General features: G+C 46.3%; 1 protein-coding gene across 5 annotated transcripts in view; it reads right to left on the reverse strand.

Moving 5' to 3' along the window:
- FYB1 (FYN binding protein 1) overlaps positions 1 to 23555 on the reverse strand; it is a 121683-nt gene that overhangs the window by 69141 nt on the left and 28987 nt on the right. Inside the window, exon 1 of one of the 5 annotated variants that reach the window (XM_045021874.1) lies at positions 22761 to 22910. The exons of 1 other annotated variant lie outside the window; for it this stretch is intronic. In XM_045021874.1, coding sequence (XP_044877809.1) covers positions 22761 to 22781 — 21 coding nt within the window. In that variant the 5' untranslated portion in view covers positions 22782 to 22910. Of the gene's footprint in view, positions 1 to 2955; positions 3092 to 6429; positions 6626 to 22760; positions 22911 to 23555 lie in introns of those variants that run through there. 3 more of the 5 variants (XM_045021870.1, XM_045021871.1, XM_045021873.1) reach the window with 3 other exon arrangements.

A 23555-nucleotide genomic window follows, 5' to 3' on the forward strand; every position in this document is an offset into this window, starting at 1 on the left:
GATTTCGCTGAGTTTTTGATCAAATTCAACATCTTCATTACTTCATGTATCATTTTTTTCCTCACAGTTATCAAAGCTAAAAGAACCCAAACCAGCAAATCAGATTCAGTATCCAATACATCAAGAACAAATATAGAATAATACGTGTTTGCTCTGTGGGAACCCAGAGATTTCCCTTTATACATGTATTAGAAAATTAGGTACTCAGCTGTGTCCTCATTCCAACTCTGAAACACAATGGCTATCAATTGAAAAATGGAAGCGACTATCCTGAAAGCCTTTCAATAATTTAGCTAAATACACTATGGGCCTGTGAAGTGCTGAGCTCTTCCCCTAAGGTGTGGAGTTCCCCTGCCTCCTGCTGAATTCATTAGAGGTTGGGGGAATTCAGCACCTTGCATAATTGGTCCTTCCATCTGTAAACTCTACCCTGGAGTTCCATTGTGCTTTGAACAGACAACCACTCTTACCCTCTTCCTACATGAATACAAGCTCTTCAAAGAGAAAAGAGAGTGGTGCCTGAGCATGTGCAGCAAGGAGTGACCAATTAGCCATGTGTCCTTCCTTACTTGTTTTTTAGTAGTCAGGGTAACAGAACAAGAATCTTTTCCTCTTCAATTTTTTATTGTGATTTCAAGTTGTGGAGGCCTTGCTTGTTATTCCTACATTGGCTGTCAAGCAGTTAAAAAAATAATCAAGATTAATCGTGCGATTAATCATGCTGTTAAACAATAATAGAATACCCTTTATTTTAAATATTTTTGGATGTTTACTACATTTTCAAATATATTAATTTCAATTACAACACAGATTACAAAGTGTACAGTGCTCACTTTATATTTATTTTTTATTACAAATATTTGCGCTGTAAAAAACAAAAAAATTTTTTTTTCAATTCACCTCATACAAGTACTGTAGTGCAATCTCTTTACTATGAAAGTTGAACTTACAAATGTAGAATTATGTAAAAAAGATGCATTCAAAAATAAAAATGTAAAACTTTAGAGTCTACAAGTCCACTCAGTCCTACTTCCTGGTCAGCCAATCACTCAGACAAACAAGGTTGGTTACATTTGCAGAGATAATGCTGCCTGCTTCTTGTTTACAATGTCACCTGAAAGTGAGAACAGGCATTTGCATTTGCTGGTGTCGCAAGATATTTACATGCCAGATGTGCTAAAGATTCCTATGTCCCTTCATGCTTGTTAAAAAAATGTGTCAATTAAATTTCTGACTGTACTCCTTGAGGGGAGAATTGTATGTCTCCTGCTCTGTTTTAGCTGCATTCTGCATATATTTCATGTTGTAGTAGTCTCGGATGATGATCTAGTACATGTTCATTTTAAGAACGCTTTCACAGCAGATTTGACAAAACACAAAGAAGATACTGATATGAGATTTCTAAAAATAGCTACACCACTCGACCCAAGGTTTAAGAATCTGAAGTGCCATCCAAAATCTGAGAAGGACGAGGTGTGGAGGTCTTAAAAGAGCAACATTCTGATGCGGAAACTATAGAACCCAAACCACCAAAAAAGAAAATCAACCTTCTGCTGGTGGTATCTGACTCAGATGATGAAAATGAACATGCATCGGTCCACACTGCTTTGGATCATTATCAAGCAAAACCCGTCATCAGCATGGACACATGTCCTCTGGAATGGTGGTTGAAGCATGAAAGGACATATAAATCTTTAGCGCATCTGGCACGTAAATATCTTTCAACGCCAGCTACAACAGTGCCATGCAAACGCCTGTTCTCATTTTCAGGTGACATTGTAAATAAGAAGCAGGCAGCAGTATCTCCCGTTAATGTAAACAAACTTGTTTGTCTTAGCGATTGGCAGAATAAGAAGTACGACTGAGTGGCCTTGAGGCTATAAAGTTTTACACTGTTTTTGTTTTTGAGTGCAGTTACGTAATAAAAAAAATCTGCATTTGTAAGTTACACTTTCACGATAAAGAGATGGCACTTCAGTACTTGTATGAGGTGAACTGAAAAATACTATTTCTTTTATCATTTTTAAAGTGCATATATTTATAATAAGAATAGTATAAAGTGAGCACTGTGCACTTTGTATTCTGTGTTGTAATTGAAATCAATATTGAAAATGTAGAAAAACATCCAAAAATATTTAATACATTTCAATTGGTATTCTATTGTTATAATCTAGCAGGAAATACAATGAGAAGTATTTTGGCCTTTGAGCCTCCACTCCCAGGCAGAAACAGTAAAATAATGAGGGCGAAAAAACATACCAATGGTTTTCTAACTTCAGAAAATATATGGTGTTAATGTGCTGAGAGCAGGTGGCAACTGTGATTTTATCCTGACTAGATGGTCCAATCCTAGCTGCATTTCTCACATAGCCCGGTCTCTGGTTCCCATGGTCTTGATGCTGCAAGGAGCTTTGCCTGGGCAAAACCCTATTCCAGCACAGACTCCTATTGTCTTCAACAGGGCTCCACACCAGCTTTGGGGCCCACTTGCATGGAGTGCCTTATAGGACCAGGGCTTAATTTAATCTTGGTGTAAGCAGGTGCAACTCACTATTAAATTTAGCGTAACTGTGCCACATTACATCAGGCCAGAATACAGCCCAAATGCAACAAAGCTAACGGGCCCAATTCCAATCTCATTGAAATTATTAGGAACTGTGCAATTGTACTTAAGTGGGAGCATGGTTTGGCCCTCAGAAATGATTTGTGCTCCATGTACACATCAACACACACTTTCCACTCTCTTTAATGCAAAGAGATCATTTCACTTTAACTTCCTCTTGTGGGTGTTCTTTTTCAAGCAAACAGCAGCACTGGATCAATCAACAAAGGAACAAAGTCATTTTGCTCCGAGCAAATGAGCACACATGGGCATACCCCCTTCCCTCAAGAGAGATAACAATCTTTACATAAAGCATAAGAAACACCCAGTTCTCATGAAAAATACATACAAACCTGACTTATAAAGGCAAAGCCATATCCTCATTCTGGATACATTTTCCACCTGTGACAGCTTTTCTTCCTCCTGCCATGTCTCTGTAACAGCTGGGGGAAGTTAGGGGCAATAATCAGAGCTTCTAAGAAAATTGAAACTCTGCAAAGGACTGAGGTCTGGTTGAGTTTGCAGAAGGCTTCATCAGTTGGATTTATAAGAAAACAATAATGGCATCAATTCTAGGAGAAAAGCAATATACTCCAGCATGTTTCCTTACTTAATGAAAGACCTGCAGCAGCTGCTAGCCACTGAGGGAAGTGAGATCGCACGCAAGGACAGGTCAAATAAGGAACTGGATAGTAACCGTCAAGGAAAACTGGCATTGAAAGTGATAGAAAAATATAGATCTGAAAATTATTTTGCAAAATACAGGCCTAATCCTGGGAAGTCCTGGTGTCCTTTGCCTCCATTGAAATCAAAGGGAGTGTAGAATGTTCAGTCATTTGCTGAACGTGCCAGTACTTTTCAGGATGGCCAAGTGACTGTTTTCTTCTCCTGACTATCACTCTCCCAACATAGGGGCTGCAAAATTGCCACCATGCAGTGTTCTCCTTTCAGAGGAAATAACTGTCCTGTCTCTTTCCTGTTGTAATGACTGGGGTCTAGTGGGCCTACCCAAATTGTAAACTCAACTATTGGAGATTGGGAGAAAGTCCATAAAATGTTGCAATAACCTGTAATAATAAATGTTGATGGAAAAGGTACAAAAGGACAGCTTTCACCCATTCAAAAAGGGCTACTGATACAACCTAAGGACTGTGTTACGATCATGATTGGTAAACAAGATTGGAATAAAAAACGAATGGAGCAAAATTAATGTGTTGGAAATAATGCCTAATTGGTGAACAAAATAATGAGAGGATGGGCTATTCCAACCACCAATCTGCTCCTTTGGGGTTCTCAGAGAAGCAGACTCTAAGGATCAGAGTGGAATAAACTTGTGAGGGATTCCTTGGGGATAGCCCAACAGACCTCTGTTTTTCCCCATAGACTCTGTCCTGCATCGGTGAGCCTCAAACATCAGTATGTCTAGATCAGCACGTGGCTGAGGATGCCAGACCATCATCTCTGTACCAGTGAGGACTCCAGCCTGACACATAAGAGACCCTGCTCTGTCTTCCCTTTTCTCTTGTGTTATTTTTTGTTGCTACCATCTGCTTCCAGTCCTCTTTCACTATCTTTTGGCTTTTCACCTGATTCATTGTGGTATGGCACCAGCATGACCGGACGAAATGGCCCATCCAGTTTGCCCAGACTCAGAAGGACCAGTGAAGGACAGGGACCTGACCAGCTCAGCCAGTCTCTTCACCTTAGCTTCACTCCATATCTGTCCCTCTTACCCTCTTTACCTCTATCACCCACCTCCTTCCCTTCCCTTTTCTTTCCATTTAGCTGATTCTCTCCTAGGTAACATCCTTCTCCCACAAAAAAAAAAAAGAAAAAAAAAAGGAACTAACATGTCATTGGTTATCATCATATTGTTCACTCTGCTTGTGCATTATATCCCTTCTCTCATCCTGTGTCTGTCTTGTCTATTTGGATTGTAAATGGGTCCCTGTTCTTGGCTGGCCCTTGAACACTACACTAATAAACTTGATGATTAATAAAATAATAAAAATGGATGACATCCCAGACCAGGGAAATGAGCCAGGGTCAAGAGCAACAACTGCCATGGCCAACCTGCCAGCCTATAACGTCCATCCATCACCGAACAGCAAGCTTGTATCCTAAGAACATCAACAAAAGCTGTATTCCGCCCCCTCCATCTTTTCTTTTTTGTGCCTGCCAGTTTTGTCAAAAGCAGGAAGAGTAACTACTATTTACAGCTGCCAACTCAAAATTCAACAGTTTCTTCTCCATTTAGAAGGATCAGCTGACAAAATAAGAGTCCCTAACTGATCTCTCTCTCTTGCTCTCTTTCAAAAAGTTTGTTTTTTTGATTAAGAAAATTTTGTAAGTTTGATTAAGTTTGTTTTACATAACCACTCGATCAGGGCCGGTGCAAGGATGTTTCGCGCCCTAGGAGAAACTTCTACCTTGTGCCCTCCCCCCCCGCACCCCCGCTCTAAGGCACCCCCTCTGCGGCAGTGCCCTCCCCTCTGCTGTGAGGCGCCCCCCTTGGGGCAGCTCCCTACCCTGAGGCACCCTCCCCGCCCCAGCTCACCCCTGCTCCATGCACGAGCATGAGCACCCCGAGCACGCCATCACTGCTTCACTTCTCCCGCCTCCCAGGCTTGTGGTGCCTAAGCTGATTGGCGCCGAAAGCCTGGGAGGCAGGAGAAGTGAAGCAGCCACAGCGTGCTCGGGGAGGAGGCGGGGCAGGGGTGAGCTGGTGTGGGGAGTTCCCCTGTGTGCTGCCCTCCCTGCCTTACTTGCTTCAGGCAGTCCTCCCTGCACTCCCCTGCCCCAGCTCCCTCCGCCTAAATGCCGATGGCGATCAGGGCAGCCAAAGATCCAGCCGCTGTGGTTGCTGCCAAAGAAAATGCCGCCCCCTAAATCCTAGCGCCCTAGGCGACCGCCTAGGTCACCTGCATGGTTGCACTGGCCCTGCACTCGATTTCAAAAAGCTTTTTAAAAAATTCTTCTTTTTCTCTCTCATGTATCCTAATTAATAATTTTTTTCAAACTTTGGCATGAATTTTCTAGTGTGTTTGCCATGGGACTAAGCAGGTCGAAATCTCTGTACTCAAAACCCCACATTATATTTGACTGGTTAGTGTCATAGTGAAAGGGCTTGTTAACCCCTTGGACTTTCTGGGGCCATCTATTCCATCAGAATTAACACAACAACCCTGTCTTCTCAAGCACTGAAAGCTATGGACCCCCACCATTACTTTAAAAGCATTTTATGCTAGCAAGCAAGATCCTATGTAGTTTCCAGGAGATTTAGCTCAAGTTTTGGTCCTATGAATAAAAATGGCACTATTATGAATAATAAATCATCACAAAGTTGCTTTCTTGGCCAATTAGAAACAGGGTAGATACTCAAGCTGATACCTCATTCCAGGCTACCATAAAAAAAACAAACAACTAAAAACAACCACAACACACACAAGAAAAAGTAACCGAACAAAAGAAAATGCTAGGAAAGAAATCACTGGTCACAACCATAACATTCCACTTGAGGTCACTATTTCAGTTAATCTTCAAGATATAAGGTGTTTTAGAATCAGGGTGACTTTTAGTAAAGTAAGGAAATTACACAATGTGCATTTTTCAAAGAGAGACAGGGCAATTTTGTGGCTCTTAAGTCTTGTGATAGGTCTGCATTGAGGTCTGTAAACAACGTATCATATTGTGCTGTGATCTATTCTGCTCTCCATCTAGCTCAATTAACGCTTCCAAGAATAAGAGATTTTATTGAGACATGGAATGTGCCTTTCTTCTCCTGGAATTCTGTACAGTCGTTTATAAAATAAACACATGACATTTACCTGCATTCCGCTCTCCAATAATTTGGCAAAAACAGAAAAACTGTCAGTCTTCGTTCTCTCTCAGTGCAGCAAAATCACAGGTTCACCTCCATTGTGGCCTTTCTACCTCTGTCTGTGCGCTCAGGAATCCATGCACAGAAGTGCTGAACCTGGCAGTGGGTTGCAGAATAAAACCTACAGTGGATTCCATTAGCTCAATACTACAATCAGCAAAGAAACCCTTTCTCTCTAATGCTTACAGGATATTGGGCAAGAAGTGTAGGAGAAAAGGAACTAAAATGTGTTTATTCAGACTTCTGCTACTGCCATCAGCAATATTCTCCATGTGATATCCAGAAGAAACTGAGTGGCAGTTATATATTTAGCTGAGGTATCAGAAACATAGCATGCACCCCAGGAAGTCAGTGTGCATTTTACAGGATCTGGCCCTTCCCGTGCCATGATTAATGAAACACAGGCTGGATTTTTTTTGTTCTTTCTTTCTTTCTTTCTTTCTTTCTTTCTTTCTTTCTTTCGCTTTTGTTTTAAATGGTTAATTTTTAAAACTACGTGTTATACATGTGCATGCCGCTCTGTGGCACTGGGAGTATTTTATAAGTCAAAAAGTAGGTAAATAGAACAAAGAGGGACAAATTGGTATTGATAAAATCATATTCCCCATGAACCTTAATCCAGCACTTGAACTGAATGAATTTGGGTTCTGATCCTGAAATCTGATCCACACAGGGTGACATTCCCCACATACAGCCCCCACGGAAGCCAGGTGAGATCTGAGACCAAATTGTGAAATAAGGGCCTTAAACTTTTGGATTTGGGCTGCACCACCAGCATTGTACCTACGCAACTCTCCAGGTCTTTTCTGGATATGTTAATGCTGACCCTGGAAGCATTAACTTAGCTGAGTTCCCACTCCACAGGCTGCAAACACCCCTGATGGGAGTGGTTCCAGGGGGACTAGAATCATTTTGATGGTTGACTTAGAATGACGCTTCCTCAGCTCTTGTCCCCTAATGCCCCTACTCTACTTGTGCTACATTGATGATATCTTCATCATCTGGACCCATGGGAAGGAGCCCTTGAGGAATTCCACCAGGATTTCAACAATTTCCAACCTCAACCTCAGCCTGGACCAGTCCACACAAGTGATCCACTTCCTGGACACAACAGTGCAAATAAGAGATGGTCACAAACACCACTCTATACCAGAAACCTACTGACCGCTATACTTACCTACATACCTCCAGCTTTCATCCAGACCACATCACATGATCTATTGTCTACAGCCAAACTCTAAGATACAACCGCATTTGCTCTGATCCCTCAGACAGAGACAAAAACCTATAGGATCTCTATCAAGCATTCTTAAAACTACAATACCCACCTGGTGAAATGAAAAAACAGATTGACAGAGCCAGAAGGGTAACCAGAAGTCACCTACTACAGGACAGGCCCAACAAGGAAAGTAACAGAACGCCACAAGCCGTCATCTACAGCTCCCAACTAAAACCTCTCTAGCGCATCATCAGGGAGCTACAACCTATCCTGATGGATGATCCCTCACTCTCACAGACCTTGGGAGACAGGTCAGTCCTCGTTTACAGACAGCCCCCCCCAACCTGAAGCAAATACCCACCAGCAACTACACACCACACAAAAAAAACTCTAGTCCAGGAACCAAACCCTGCAACAAACCCCGGTGCCAACTCTGTCAAGGACGCCATCATAGGACCTAACCACATAAGCCACACAATCAGGGGCTCATTCACCTACACATCTACCAATGTGATATATGCCATCATGTGCCAACAATGCCCCTTTGCCATGTACATTGGCCAAACCAGACAGTCGCTCTATGCAAAAGAATAAATGGACACAAATCTGACATCAAGAATTATAATGTTAAAAAACCAGTAGGAGAACACTTTAATCTCCCTGGACACTCAATAACAGACTTAAAAGTGGCAATTCTTCAACAAAAAAAATTCAAAAATAGACTCCAACGAGAAACTGCAGAACTGGAATTAATTTGCAAACTGGCCACCATCAAATTAGGCCTGAATAAAGACTGGAAGTGGATGGGTCACTACAAAAAAAATTAATTTCCCCTGCTGATACTCACACTTTCTTGTCAACTGTTTGAAATGGGCCACCTTGATTACATTGGCCTCATTAGCACTACAAAAGTGATTTTTCCTCCCTTGATATTCACCCCTTCTTGTCAACTGTTGAGAATAGCCCTCTTCTACCTTAATTGAATTGGCTCATTAGCACTGACCCCCCACTTGGTAAGGCAACTCCCATCTTTTCATATGCTGTGTATTTATACCTCCATGCTGTATTTTCCACTCCATGCATCTGATGAAGTGCGTTTTAGCCCACAAAAGCTTATGTCCAAATAAATTTGTTGTCTCTAAGGTGCCACAAGGATTCCACCTTGTTTTTATTAAGACCAAGATATTTGCCACTAGAGGGCCATGTTGTTATCGTGTGTGTGTGTGTGTGTGTGTGTGTGTGTGTGTGTGTGTGTGTGTGTGTAAACAACCACCACCAGTTGGGTGACACAGATGACTTTTGTGACCTAGTTGCAGGAATAGATTAAATAAAGAGATGGATTAGGGAGATGGATTATGATAAGAAGGTCCTCTGTACACTTGAATTATCAGAATATCCAGTTTGGGACAAGACCTACAGGATAAAGAGGATCTAAAGCATGAATGTTCATCCCCATCTTCTTTCCTTTAATTTATTTGAATTATATGTGCTGTTCATTATCCTTTTTCGTACACACTAGATTTCATTTATACAATTCATGTTGTTGGTGAGAATGAGAAGTCAGCACTAAATGCTAAGGAGGATTACACTCATTGGCTGTTGATAATCCAGTTTTTGATCTGCATGCCTGTTTGAGAGCTAAAACAGCAGCATTATTTTGCTACTGGCAAACATTGCTGCCAGAGTTTGCATACAGTATCGGCACTAAGCAAATCATGGACTGATCAAAGAAAGAGCTGCTCTTTGCAACCCTGATAAGACTGTTTTTGGTTTTCATCTTTTTCATAGAATGCAGGAGAGTAAAAATAGTCCTCATTGCTATAGAGCTGTTGAGAGTATACCTTATAACCAAACAACGCCATTTAGTTGGAATCACAGTCTACACAGTGAACTTGCTGTGAAGTTGCCCACTTTCAATGTTTGCAACAGATCACTAGATTATCTAGAGTCAAAATGGTGTTCAAATGCTTCAGGGAGCCATTTTACAACTGCCACAGTTTCCAGTTCTTGCGGCTTTCCACTCAGTCCTCTGATGTCACTGTGGCACTTACTACACAGTGATTTTGGGTGTAAGGGTCTTTTAGCAGGCATGTGAGACTTGCAACTTCGAAAAGGGTCTAGAGATCTTTTTTCCTTTGTTTTCCAGCACTCTCAACAGTGCAAGAAAACTTCCCCACAACAAAAATACCAACACAAAATGATTCAGGCTTCCAGTAAAACAGACATATCCCTCCAAACACAGTAATGCCTGCTTGTGCCATCCTGGCCTATGTATATAGATTGGCTCATTTGTGTGCCTGCCTGTTACACAATGACAAGTTGATTTAGTGCACCATATACTGACTTCCTATCCCCAGTGTAATGGTTTGTTAATATTCCTGTACACATCAGTCACCTATACAACATGAGGTATATTCTGTGTTTCCAAGCATTTACTCAGTTGATCACCTTCCTGTATCTTGGAAAAAAAGTTTTTTTTTTTAAGAAAAATAAAAAGTCAGAAGTAAAAAGGCAAAAAACCCCAAGAAAAATAGTAAATTCCCTCATAGAGTTTCCATAGGATGTGTGGTGGCCTGGCCTTTTTATGTACCCTTTCATTTGCTCACATCAAATGTCAAAGACAATTGTCCTGCTCTTATTGTATTTTGAGGATTGGACATTCTCAGTAGAGGGCATTCCTTTAGCTTTGGAATTCACTCCTAATGGAGCCCCCTCAGAGACAGCTGTGGTGATGGACACGTGTAAGTAAGTAATCAATCAATCAATCAATCAATAACCAGCAGGAGAATGCATAAAGTGTCTAAGCAAGAGCAAAGTCCCCTTAGTACAGTTTTCTCCAGAAGATCTCTTGCTCTTTCTGACCACTACAGCAGTACTTCTCCTTCCTGGTTCTAGCCTAGGGACCAAAGATGAGATGTCAGGTACCCTGTCAGGCAGCCAAGTAACTCCTGCCTGCCCTCTGAGATTTAATGCCATTTGTGGAATTAGTGCTTCCAAAAGTTTGAATGTTATAAATTACAGTAAAAAGATGGCGAGTTAACATACCAGCAATAACCAGCGCTGTTTTGCTGCTCCTGGAAGGCAAGAATTCTGGAAATGATTTTTCCCATTCTCCCAGGACAGGTGATGGCTCAGATATCCCAATATCAATCCTATTAGGGAATCATTTTAGGAAATACCTAAATGTTCAGTGTGTGCTTGCAGCTTCGGAGTACGAAAAAGCTTCTCCTTGTGCTTACCAGCACAATACAAAAGGAGAACAAGGCATTTCCTTCAGCGATCATGCACCTTATCTTTGCCTCCACAGACGGGAATAGATTTCCTGAACAACATGCTATTAAAGCTCCATTCGGCTTCCATTTTAAAGTGCTTTGAGTAGTGTAGTTCTGACCAGAGTTTTAATGGATAATTAGCACATTAAATTATTATGGAAGAACTGGGCAAAGCTCTGGTGTCTACATGTAGAACTGGGCCACAGGTATTGTATTGTTATGAGCGGGGTTAAACCTTGTTATGGGTTAAGTTAAAACCTTGTTGACACTGATGTATGAGCATGCCCTTTATTTAATATTGCTATAAGAGACAGAACTGTAAGAGACAGTCTACGTTAATGAGGTAAGTCGATCTAAGTTACGCTAGTTAAATTACGTAAGTTATGTATCTTAAGTTGACATAGTTTAGATCGACTTCCAGCAGTGTCTACACTGCGCTATGTCAACAGGAGACTCTCTCCCATTGATGTAGCTTCCACCTCTCAGGGAAGTGGAGTACTTGAAGTCGATGGGAGAGCGCTCTGCCATTGACTTATCGTGTCTTCACCAGACCCACTAAATCAATGCCGCTGCATCAATTGCAGCAGTGCTTATTTAGCGAGTAGTGAAGACAAGCCCAGAGTCATCCCAGAAACTAGCACCACATAGGCAGAGGGTTCCACTGGGTATTGTTCTGACCAGAGGGACCGAGGGGGCAGGGGGGCAGATAAGAAAGAGAGAGACAGAGAGAGACTCAGTGGCAGAGAAAGAAGCCAAGCAGGAGCCTCTGAGCACAATATGATCTTGGGAGAAGCCTAAAGAGATATTTTGGTTTGATGCTGGCTAAAGAGGCTTTGGGCTGTAAGCAAAGGAGGCAGACTACATGGCTGGACTGTCTTTTCAGTGTAGGGGAGTCCTGTGCAAAGGATGAAGTGGGCCATTTTGGTAAAGTGGTCCACTACCATCAAAAATGTTGTAAATTTGTTGGACTCTGGTAATTCTACAATAAAGTCTACAGTGATGGCCACCCAGGATCAAGACGGGGTGTCCATGGGATAGAGACTGCAGGGCTTTGTGGCATGGTGTCTTGACATGGGCACAAATATCACAGGAGGCAATGAATAATTGTATTGTTGGTTGTATCTGGGGCCAACAAAAGGAGCAGGATGTTATTTGTTGGGTCTTGAAGAATCCCAAGTGTCCTGCTAGGGGGAAATATAATTGCAGGACTGCAACTCTTGTGGGTCCAGAGGGAACATAGATCTGGTCTCTCGTGTATGTGATCCCTTCCTGGGAGTCATGTGGATAATAGCTTGTTCATCAGGTGGAATTCCTGAGACAGAAGATGAGCGTATCAGTCTAATACATCCTGGTGATGAGCTGCACTGACAAAGTTCTGGGATTTGAGAATGTGGGTTGGTACCATATCTTTGGGACAGGGTGTTGGCTTTGCCATTTTTGGATCTGGGGCATTATGTGATAATGAAATTGCATTGTGAGAAGAACAAGATCCACCAATGCTGCTGTTGTTTCAAGGCTTTTGCCCTACATAGCTATTCCAGATTTTTATGATCGGTGAGTACGTGCACTAGCTCTTTCCAGGTAGAGCAGCCATCCTGCAAAGGCAGTTTTTATCGCCAGGAGTTCCTGATCAAGTATTTCATAGTTTAGTTCTGTGGGAGTGAGTTTCCTTGCATAGTAAGCACACAGTGTAACACTGGCTTGGGACCAAGTCTCTGGGAGAGGACAGCCCCAATTGCCATAATAGAGTCATCAGCTTCTACAGTGAAGGCTTGTGTGACATCTGGATGAGCCAATATGGGTGCTGTAGTAGAGGCAAGTTTCAAGTTTCAGGAGGCCAATGGAATTGGGTATTTTTCCAGTGAAGAGTGGTGAGGGGCTCAATTTGTTTTGAAAAATGCAGGCTAAATCATCAATAAAAATTGGCGAGCCCCAGGAAGCCTTGCAGGTCGAGTACCATGTGGGGAATCGGCCAGTCTTGAATGGCTCAGGCCTTGCATGGGTTCACCTGGATCCTTTCTGGGGATAAGATAAAGCCCAAGAACTCCAGGAGGCCTGATCAAAGGCACACTTCTTGAGTGTAGCGAAAAGACCATGCGGCCATAAGTGTTCCAGGACTACCCTGATGAGACCAGTATGTTCGGGGTACTCAGAAAAGATCAATACGTTGTCCAGGTAGACTACTACATAGTGGTCCAAGATATCTTGCAACACATCATTCATAAAATGTTGGAAGCTAGCCAGGGAGTTGGTCAACCAGAAGGGCATTATGAGATAGTCCTAATGGGCCATAGCGGGTTTGGAAGGCAGTTTTTCACTTGTCCCCTTCTCTAATTTGTACAAGGTTGTATGCAGCCCTCAGGTCCAATTTAGTGAATATATGGGCAGCTACAACACAATCTAGCAACTCAGGAATCAGGGGTAGCAGATAACAATTCCTGACAGTTATTTGATTCAGTGCATGGTCTGAGTCTGAGACTGCCATCTTTCTTCATGACAAAAAGAGTGGTGTGCCAGCTGATGAGGTCGACTTGCAGATTACCAGGAGAACCTTGCCTGAGGGTATTTCTCGAAGCACTGTCAGTTCAGGTTCTGACACGGTGTAAATTCCCCCAAATGGTATTTTTGCACCTGGCTGCAGCTCTGTTGTAGTCCTGATGCAGAGGGAGAGTTTCCTCATTCTTCTTTTCAAAAATATCCATGTAGTCTTGGTCTTTTGAGGGGAGTTCAGATGTGGCTTCAGTGGAAGGATCTGCCTGGATAGCCACCCCATCTGGGCCTCTCAAGTTTTAGACGCTGGGACAGGAGCTACTGTTTCCCAACGGCGCTGATGACAAAACTCTGATAGAAAACAGACGTCCTGTGCTTGCCACCAAATGAGTGGGTTATGGAGAGCCAGCCAGGAAATGCTGAGGATAGAGGAAAGCGTGGAGAATGGATCATTCCAAATGGTAACGTTTCTTGGTGCCTCTGAATCACAGCCTCTAAGGGGGTTCTTTCCTCTGTCATTGGAGCAGAAGACACAGGGGAACCACCGATACCCTCTATATCAGGGGTTCTCAAACTGGGGATCAGGAACCCTCAGGGGGTTGCGAGGTTATTACACAAGCATCATGAACTATCAGCCTCCACCCCAAACCCTGCTTTGCATCCAGCATTCATAATGGTGTTATATACATAAAAAAGTGTTTTTAATTTATAAGGGGGGGGAGGGTCACACTCAGAGGCTTGCTATTTGAAAGGGGTCACCAGTACAAAAGTTTGAGAACCACTGCTCTATAAGGTCAGGAGTGACCTTGTGTTGCAGGGGAATCTACAGGATCCAGGCTACTGCTGAGTCTATGAAGCAGTCTGCTGCACCTGAGTCAATGAAGGTCAGTAGGATGGGATTTTGCAGGGGTGCCCCAGGTATGTGAAGTGAAGAGCCCTCGGGAGGGGCTCTGGATGTGTTCCAGTCAGGACTGAAGTGTGGGGAAACTCTTTCCTGGCAGTTCGTACGAGGCAGGAAGAGATGGAGTGATCTGACTCACTGCCATAGAAGCAGAGATGGTACGGGCAGCTTTGTTCCTTTTCTATGGGGGGTGAGCTGTTGACAGGCCACATCCATCTGCATTGGCTTGGTGGGAGGGAGGGGTGAAATGTCACAGTACCTGGACTGGAAGGTTTCAAGAGCCCCATTTTTCCTCCCTTCATTCCCATACCCGATTAACTATATGGATGGTGAGATCCATGCAGGCATCTCTATCTAGGCTAATTCATCTTTAATTTCTTCTTGCAGGCCCCACCAGATCTGGTAGGCCTGTGCCACGTTGTTCTGGTCTGTATCAGCCGTGAGGCAGTGGAATTGCACAGCATAGGAGGCTATGGTGCCCTGCCCCTTAGAGCAGCCTCTGCCATTTGGGTTTGGTGTGGATCATTAAATAGTACTGACATGGCTGGGAGGAAGACCTCCCAGTTCAACAGGGCTGGGCTGCCACACACCAAGGAGGGAGAGGCCTAGTTCCCAGCCAGCAGGCTGATGACTGGGCTCACCTTTGCACAATCACTATTATAGGACTGAGGTTGCATCATGAACAGGCGGTGGCACTGGTTTATAGAAGTCCAGAATTGATAGTGATTACCATCAAACCATTCCGGCAGTGGTATTGGGGAACATGGCTGTGCAAGCCGTGTCTGGAGAGCGGTGTTTTCCAGAGGCCAACAAGCAACTTGCTTCTGCAAGAGCTGATTCTCTGAGGTTAGCTGGATGACCCAGGTCTGCAAGGGTTGCTGTCTGCCTGAAGGCAGGCAGCCCACTTGAGCATGTCTGATGCTCCCAAAGGGTTACGCAGGTCCATTCTGCTGGTACCAGGCCCACTCCTGTGGCCTATGCGGTCCATGCAAGGTGTCATGACCAGGATGTGGGTGATCTGACCTAGTGGCTGCCTCAGGAGTTCGGAGTCAGGCTGGGTCAGGTTACCAGCAGATCAGAGTCTGAGAGAGGCCAGAGGGAAAACAGGGAGTCAGGTGGCAGCCAGGGTCAGGTTACCAGGAGGTCAGAGTCCAAGACAGGGCAGAGGGCAAACTGAGAATCAGATGTCAGGAGGCAGGCAGGGTCAGGTTACCAGGAAATCTGCAGCAGACTCTAGGACCAGGTATTGCAGGGGAAGCAGTCCTGAGCAGGGAGAACTCAGTTGTATAGACTGCATCTTGTTCCTGTGGTGAGGTTAAATAGAGTCCAGGAACCAGTCAGGAGCCCCAGGGTTCCACCAATCACAAAACAGGACTGGCTCCTCTGCTAGAGTTCATGCTATGCTAGCCACAGTTAGCAAGTCAGGAGGTGGCAGGTTAAGAGCCCTGTGGACCTACGTTCAGCTCTCAGATGAATGCCTTAGCCACTGAGGTCCAGGATATTCTGATGTGGGTCATTCTCAAGCTCTCCTGTTCAAGCATTTCCACTTTGGCTAAATAATTGAACAGTCATTAGAACCAGGGCAATGGACTGGACTCCGGCTCTCCCAGGCAAATGCCCTAGCTACCAGGCTATAGAGTCATTCTCATTCTCTCTCTCTCTGACTCCAATGGGCTATTTTGATCCAGAGCCCAGTGGATTTAATAGGGGGTCTTTTCCATCAACCTCAATGAACTTCAGACCAGGCCCTTTGTGCACACTCAATTTCTCTGTTTTGTGGCTGTCCCCTGATCTTCCCCAGGCCATGCAAGACTATCTTTACTGGCAGCAGTGAAGCTGAAACTGATGAGGCAGCAGGCCGGAGTCTAGACAGAGAGAGGTGGAGATGGGAATGGGTGGGGAGAAAGTATGGCCCGAATGTGTTTGTGTCCTTGGGCCCACCCAAGAGATCATCTACAGGAGCAGAAAACCTTTTTAAAAATTCAGGCTCTACTGTTTAAACTGTGGTCAGAAATCTGACCTGAAACCCCCCAGCGTTTCCAAACCTGCAAACTGACAGTGTCCCTATCTCTTCACTTGAAGCCCTTGTGCAGCTTTTCCGAGGATAGCATAATGACTTCTGTTTATGCTGGATGTGTGTTGCTGGCAGGACATAAAAAATTACAGCATGTGCCTTCAGCACAACTGCCACGTCTTGTGCAGCACCATGTGTGACAATTTAATGCAAATTATTTAATGAGCTCATTTGTATATTTGCACATAATTTGCAACCATAATATTCAGTTGTATGGTCAGCAAACCCTGCCCCAAGCACTGGAGAGGGGAGGACATGGAGTGTGATGAAGCCTGGCCGCTTCAACTGTGGGAGATGGCTGGAAGGTAGCTGGGATTGCTAGAGGTGGCTGAGGGTAGCTGGATGCTGGGGCGAGGTATCTGATGACTGTCCAGGAAGTGGCAGGGTGGGTAGGTGGTGGCATCTGAGGTGATGAAGGTGGCTGAAGCTCAGTGAGTGCATGTGGGATCAGTGGTACTGGAGCATGCAGTTACTGAGGAAGGTGGGTGTATGCTAGTTGCCTGGAGCTGCTGGTGAGGGAGTCTGAGACCTCGCCTTCCTGATTCTGCTGTTTCTGTTGCCTCCTGAAGCCACTACTGCAACTGCCTCTGTTTGATTGCTCTGCCTGGCTAGATCCAGCAGGGGGAGCACCTATACCAGAGGCATTGGGCTATCTGCACAGTGGGTGCCGCAATGGCCCCTGGTGATAGAAAGGCAAAAACAAAGGCCTGCAGCCTTCCCACAGCAAAACTGGGTGGCTGAAGATCCAGCCTAGTTGTAGAAACATCTGACGGGAAGGCCAGGTGAGTGAGGGTCATATACCGGGCATGTGTGGCCTTCACATGAACGCAAATATTTTCCATACTAACTTTTGTTTTTAGATAATTTTAGAAACTGCTTGGTCAGGAATAACCTCACACAAGCAGAAGAGAAGTGGGAGAACTATAAATGGGGATTATCCGATTTCCCTGACCAAGGAGAAGTTGCTTCAATTTTTTCTCTGCTGCTATGCACTTCCTTAATGTCCCTGCACTGAAACCAGGAATTTTTCACATTGACTTGTTACCGCCCAGCATCTCCAAACAGCTGACTTCTCAATGAGGAGGGAGAAGGGGAAAGGGAAGAGGAACTGACAGAATTAGCAAACACAGTGGACTTCCCCTTCTCATCTATAATGTATCTTCCCCCCTTTCTGCCTGAAAAGAAAAATGTGCAAGAATTTGCAGATCTGTTGCCAGAAGTTATGCAAATAATGTAATGTAAGACAAGGGCATAACTTAAAGGATCTTGGTGATTTCCCGCTCATAACTTTGCACCCTTCTGAATCCCTCTGAATCCAAATTTGCTAACTGCCCTTTCTGTGTCCTTCAAAAAATGCCACATGACACCTTTGTCCTGTGAAGCATTCACGCTCCAGGAAGCATTCCGTCTTCTCTGTTAGTTCTTTTGTGTATCTTAGCATTTGTCTCACCTGTGCCTTCAGAACAGGTAGTTGAGATTTCTCAAGGTGCATACAACAGTTAGGAGCTCAATTACCATTAGCTTTCAATGTGAGCTGGGTATCTGTAGCAGGGTGGACCCTGCTCCGGCTCTGAGGGCTTTGACAAAGCAGCCTGGCAGGGCCTGAGAGCTGTGGCTGGAGGCTGAGCTGATGGGGAAAGTGGCTGCAGCTGGGGCCACGCCCCAAACTGAAGCCCTGGGGATTATAAGAGGCAGGAAAGCCAGACCCCAGGCAGAGTCTCTCTCTGCTTGCAGAGAGGGATGGGCCTGGCTGCTTAGCTGGAGGCTAGATACCTGAGGGGAGCAGAGCTGGGGGATAGGCTGAGGAGCCAGGGAAGCTCTAGCCAGGACAGCCCCAGGCCGCGGCCTAGCGAAGGGCCATAGGTACGGTGGGTTGCAGAGGGCAGCCCAGGGGTAGGACGAAGCAGCAGGTCCAAACCCCCTTTGCCTGTGATGAGTGGGCTGATACTGCAGTCTGCCCCAGGGTGTGGGGCTAGACCATGACTGTCAGTAGCCACTACTGAGGCAAGGCGGGGATAGTAGCGCGGGGTTCCCCTGGGAGGGGGAGACCCAATTATAGATAGCGGGCACCGGGTCCAGGGAGGGACGCCGGGGCCAGAGAACGGGCGGGTCACCAGCCTACCGGGGGCGCTCCAGGGCCGGACCGAGGGACATTCCGGGACCGACCAGCAGGAGGCGCGGCAGGGGTGAGTACCGCCCGCTTACAGTGGCACCTGACCAGGGACGTAAACCGCCCCGATACAAGAGGCCTGGGCAGGAACTGGGACAGCTGCCCAGAAGACGAAGGCCCCAGGGAGAAAATGGAGACAGAGGCCCTTATTAAGCTCCTGGCCGAAGGCCAGCGGCAGCAGCAGGAGCAGCTCATGGAGCAGCTGGGGGCCCTCCAGCAGCAGTGGCTGCAGACCATGGAGGCCCAGTACCAGGACCAACAGTCGGAATGCTTCCGACAGCTTGCCGCCCTGTGGCCGAGTCCCGGGGGCGCTTCGACGGGGGGGACCGGTTTTCCTACCCCCCCTGCGCCACCAGTACGCCTGGCCAAGATGGGGCCCGACGATGACCCGGAGGCGTACCTGGTGACCTTCGAACGGGTGGCGGCGGTAGCCGGGTGGGCACCGGACCAGTGGGCGACCATCCTCGCCCCCTATTTGACGGGGCCTGCTCAGAGGGCCTACCGGGACCTCCCCGACGATGAGGCCCGGGTTTACGCTCGGGTGAAGGCGGCCATCTTCGATAGCTTCGAGGTCACCCCAGAGGCCTTTCGGCGACGGTTTCGGGGCAAGTTTTACCCTCCGGGCGTCCGGCCCCGGGCTGTGGCCCAGGAGTTGAGGGAGGCAGCGACCCGATGGCTACAGCCAGAACAGAGAGCCTCTGCTGACATCATCGAGCAGCTTGTGCTCGAACAGTTTGTCCACATCCTCCCGACTCCTGGGAGGGCGTGGGTGTCGCGGCACCGTCCTCAAAACCTCAGCACGGCCATTGGGCTTATGGAGGACTTTCTCGAGGCCGAGGCCCCTATAGGACCGGCCGCCCGGGCCCCGAATCTGGGGCCGGCTACTCAGGAATGGCCCAGGGCACATGGACCTCAACAGGGGCCAGGCACCTTGGGCTGGAGGCCAGTGCCAGGGCCTAAAGACTGTTTCGCCTGTGGGCGACGGGGACACTTGAAAAGGGAGTGTCCCTACCAGACTCGAGTGCCCCCTGTGAAGTTAACAGGGGGCCTCCGAACTTGTTGGGCGTGTGGGGAGCGGGGACACATAAAGAGACTGTGCCCTCATAAGGCTCCCAAAGCCTGGGCCAAAGCCCACAACACAGGGGCTGAGGCAGGGGAGAGGCAGCGAGCATGCTTCCTCTCCCATACTCCGTCCCCTATCAAGGGGCGAGGGCCCCTGGGGAAAAGGGGGGACAGGCCGGTAAAGCCTCGCCGTGAGCGGGGGACCCAGACAACGGCCGGGAGGGCCGACATGGGGACCCAAACGCGCGGGGAAACCCACAGAGAACTGGGGAGGTCTACCGTCCGGTCCCAGAACCTGAGGGAAGTAGACAGGCTTCTCCGGGAAATCGAGGGCCTGCGGAGAGAAAGAGACTCCCTGCGGGTCCAGCTACGAAGAAGCCTGGGCCGGTAGAGCACCCTGCTCCCCCCCCCCCCCCGGTGGAGGGGTTCTTGAGGGGGAGGGTGTGTAGCAGGGTGGACCCTGCTCCGGCTCTGAGGGCTTTGACAAAGCAGCCTGGCAGGGCCTGAGAGCTGTGGCTGGAGGCTGAGCTGATGGGGAAAGTGGCTGCAGCTGGGGCCACGCCCCAAACTGAAGCCCTGGGGATTATAAGAGGCAGGAAAGCCAGACCCCAGGCAGAGTCTCTCTCTGCTTGCAGAGAGGGATGGGCCTGGCTGCTTAGCTGGAGGCTAGATACCTGAGGGGAGCAGAGCTGGGGGATAGGCTGAGGAGCCAGGGAAGCTCTAGCCAGGACAGCCCCAGGCTGCGGCCTAGCGAAGGGCCATAGGTACGGTGGGTTGCAGAGGGCAGCCCAGGGGTAGGACGAAGCAGCAGGTCCAAACCCCCTTTGCCTGTGATGAGTGGGCTGATACTGCAGTCTGCCCCAGGGTGTGGGGCTAGACCATGACTGTCAGTAGCCACTACTGAGGCAAGGCGGGGATAGTAGCGCGGGGTTCCCCAGGGGAGGGACATTCCGGGACCGACCAGCAGGAGGCGCGGCAGGGGTGAGTACCGCCCGCTTACAGTATCCAACTGCCTTTTGTGCCCTTAAAAGCTCATTGGAGAAGGGACTTAGTGTTTGGCCCATTTACATTTTGTACAATGCCCACATCAGGTAAACCATCAGAAGTGGGTAGTTTAAGGATTTTTATAAAATACAATCACAAAATAAGATGTTTAAATTACTATCAGTCACAGAGAGTCCCTGACTGATAAATCTCTCTCTAACACAGAGTTAGAAAACAGCTAAGGCTGAAAATATGTTTCTGTGGAGTCCAGCTAATATCCTCCTGCACCAGTACATTTAACAAAAATATTCAAAAGCTGTAGTGCTTCAGTGTAGACACTTACTATAGTGATAGGAGGGGCCCTCCCATTACTGCAGTAAATCCACCTCCCTGGGAGGCAGTAGCGACCTAGCACGGTTTATGGCCTGGGGGGGAGGGGCTTAGGTAAGCTTAACTACATCCCTCAAGGGGGGAGATTTTTCACACCCTGAGAGATGTAGCTATGTCAGTGTAACTTTTCAGTGTAGAACAGCCCTAAAAACTTTAGAACATCTGGCAATGAGGAGAAGAGAGATCCAGTCAATTCACCATGGCCATATAATCCTTTGTGTAATCCTATTACTGCCCCAAATCACGCCATCCATTATTGTTGCTTATGGGTTAATTCTATGTTATTTAGTGTATCCCATGTCTAGTAATAACATCAGTGTTGTTCCTCAAGGCCTAAGGCTTTAACTCCTTAATTAGCACATGCAGAATATTAAACTATTTTTATTTATTAAAATATAAAGGGAAAAATTGTTCATTACAAACCCCAGTATTTTCTTTAAACCTCTGTTAAGCAATGGAAATATTACCTGCCTTGCAACTGAAATTTGCAGTTCACTCACAACACGTTAGTTGTGTTGAGTCGGTTTTCCCCGCCAGACACACAGACAGAGGAATTTTGAGGCTCATGGGGTTGGTGGATGATGATACTTGTCACCCTTTGGCCAGGAGATGGCTCCTTTCCCAAGCTGGTAGAATAACTCGGGTCTTGCTGAGACTGCTGGTGACACTGGTGAGCTGGATCAGGAGACAAGGCCCAGTTCTCGCCAGTCCTCAATTTGAGTGAAGTTCCTCTCCTCCCCCTTGCCCAGTTCCTTCAGGTGCAACAGAAGTCAGTGGGGAGGCAAATACCATTTAGGATATATTGTTAGGCTCAAAAAACACCATGCTCCCCTGTTAGGCTTGACACTCATTTGTCCCCTAAGAGCAGGATATAAAGAACAGGACAGGCATACAGCCAGCAAAAGAAAACCTACACAAAGCCAAGAGAAGCGCATTTTCTGAGTAACAGATGTATGGTTTCTCACTCCAAGGAAAGCTACCCAGACTCTTATGGCAGCCTGTCCCAATAATCTTTTTAACTCTGGAACAAAAACAAAACAACAGCCACTAGAAGGGAGTCTGATTACAGTTGATTTTAAGAAGCCCCAAAGGAGCTCTTTTGCAGATTTAACAAGCACATAGAAGGTGTGTATTGTAGGGTAAGTTACAGCTGGGTGAGATATGGAGCTAGGACATGGCAGAGGGCTACTACCATAATATCTCATTTTCTGACTTAAGTGTCCTTTATAGTAGGGAGTGTGCACCTGCATCTTTTTTAATTGAATCCTTAATCTTTTAATGGTGAGTTAAGTTTTAACAAACAGAAAAGAAAGTGTATTTACTAGGAACTAATCTTCACATGGTTACACCACTTCAGTAATACTGAATTTAGCATTAGACAAAAATGGCTATTTCCACCCATGTTTTTTCAAACCTCTGCATTTGCACTGAGAAGGCAGTTGACTAATATTGGTTATTGCAACAGCCACACTAAATTTAGGACAGTGACAAACATTTCTTTAAATTTAGTCCAGTATCAAGTTTTAATCACTTCTCTAGAAGTGCTCTGCTTAAAAACATTTACAAGATGTGAGAAACCATTGAATGACAGTCTGGCCTCGCTTTCTGCTGCAACCCCCCCTCTTTGTCAATCAGTCATGAGTCACCCTGAGATGAACTGCAGCTTTTGTGTCTATGTGCAGAGTATGCCACTCCCATTGCAAACCACCAACTTACCCACATCAGTGAAGAATTCATAATAGAAGGGAAAATAGGCCACTCCTATGCCAATGGAGCTGATAGTGTAGAGTCACTTTGAAAAACAGTTTGTTAGCTGTAAAGCACTTTCTTGGAGCACTGGCACAGTGCATTGAGTTACCACACAGTTATGCACTTATACAATTTGCAAAAAATAATAATTAAAAAATGCAAGCCAGCAGGCTAGCTAACCTGCCCAGGAAGGAGCAATACTGTGCTACAGTCTGCTTCAGGCCCTTCCCTCAGGGAACAGTTTATTGGTTGAACAGAAACTTAGGCAAAATAAAGTTGTTCCTCTGCCCCACAAGGGCTACAGACCCCAGAGCCTTTCCTTTACCCCTCTTACCCAGCACCCTGACCCAGACACTCACAAGAGCCTTTCTACTCCCTACAGTTCCCCTTCCCAGGCCATCTAGCTGGGAACCAGCTAATAGCTAGGTTCTTTCTCCTCACCCAGGTCCTGCTACAGCTGCTTAACTGTAGAACTTATCTACTCTCTAAAGACCAACTCAGCTGAGCGCTTGCTGGTTTTTATAAGGACAAGTTGCTGTTCAGGCTGTCACGTGACCTTAGCTCCACACCATCAGCTGGGAGGTAGCTGGTGAGTCACACTTGGGGCTGGGTCCGTTTCCCCTCAAAGGAACTAGTTGCCCTGTGACACATCTGCCCCCCCTGCCCCCCAAAAGGTGAGGGAAAGTAAAGTTAAGCCAATTAACAGTACACAGTGTTGCCCCTTCACTATGCAATAGCTGATGTCAGGGTCCCGCATGGCAG

Source organism: Mauremys mutica, chromosome 6 (genome assembly GCF_020497125.1).
Source record: "Mauremys mutica isolate MM-2020 ecotype Southern chromosome 6, ASM2049712v1, whole genome shotgun sequence".
NCBI lineage: Eukaryota > Metazoa > Chordata > Testudines > Geoemydidae > Mauremys > Mauremys mutica.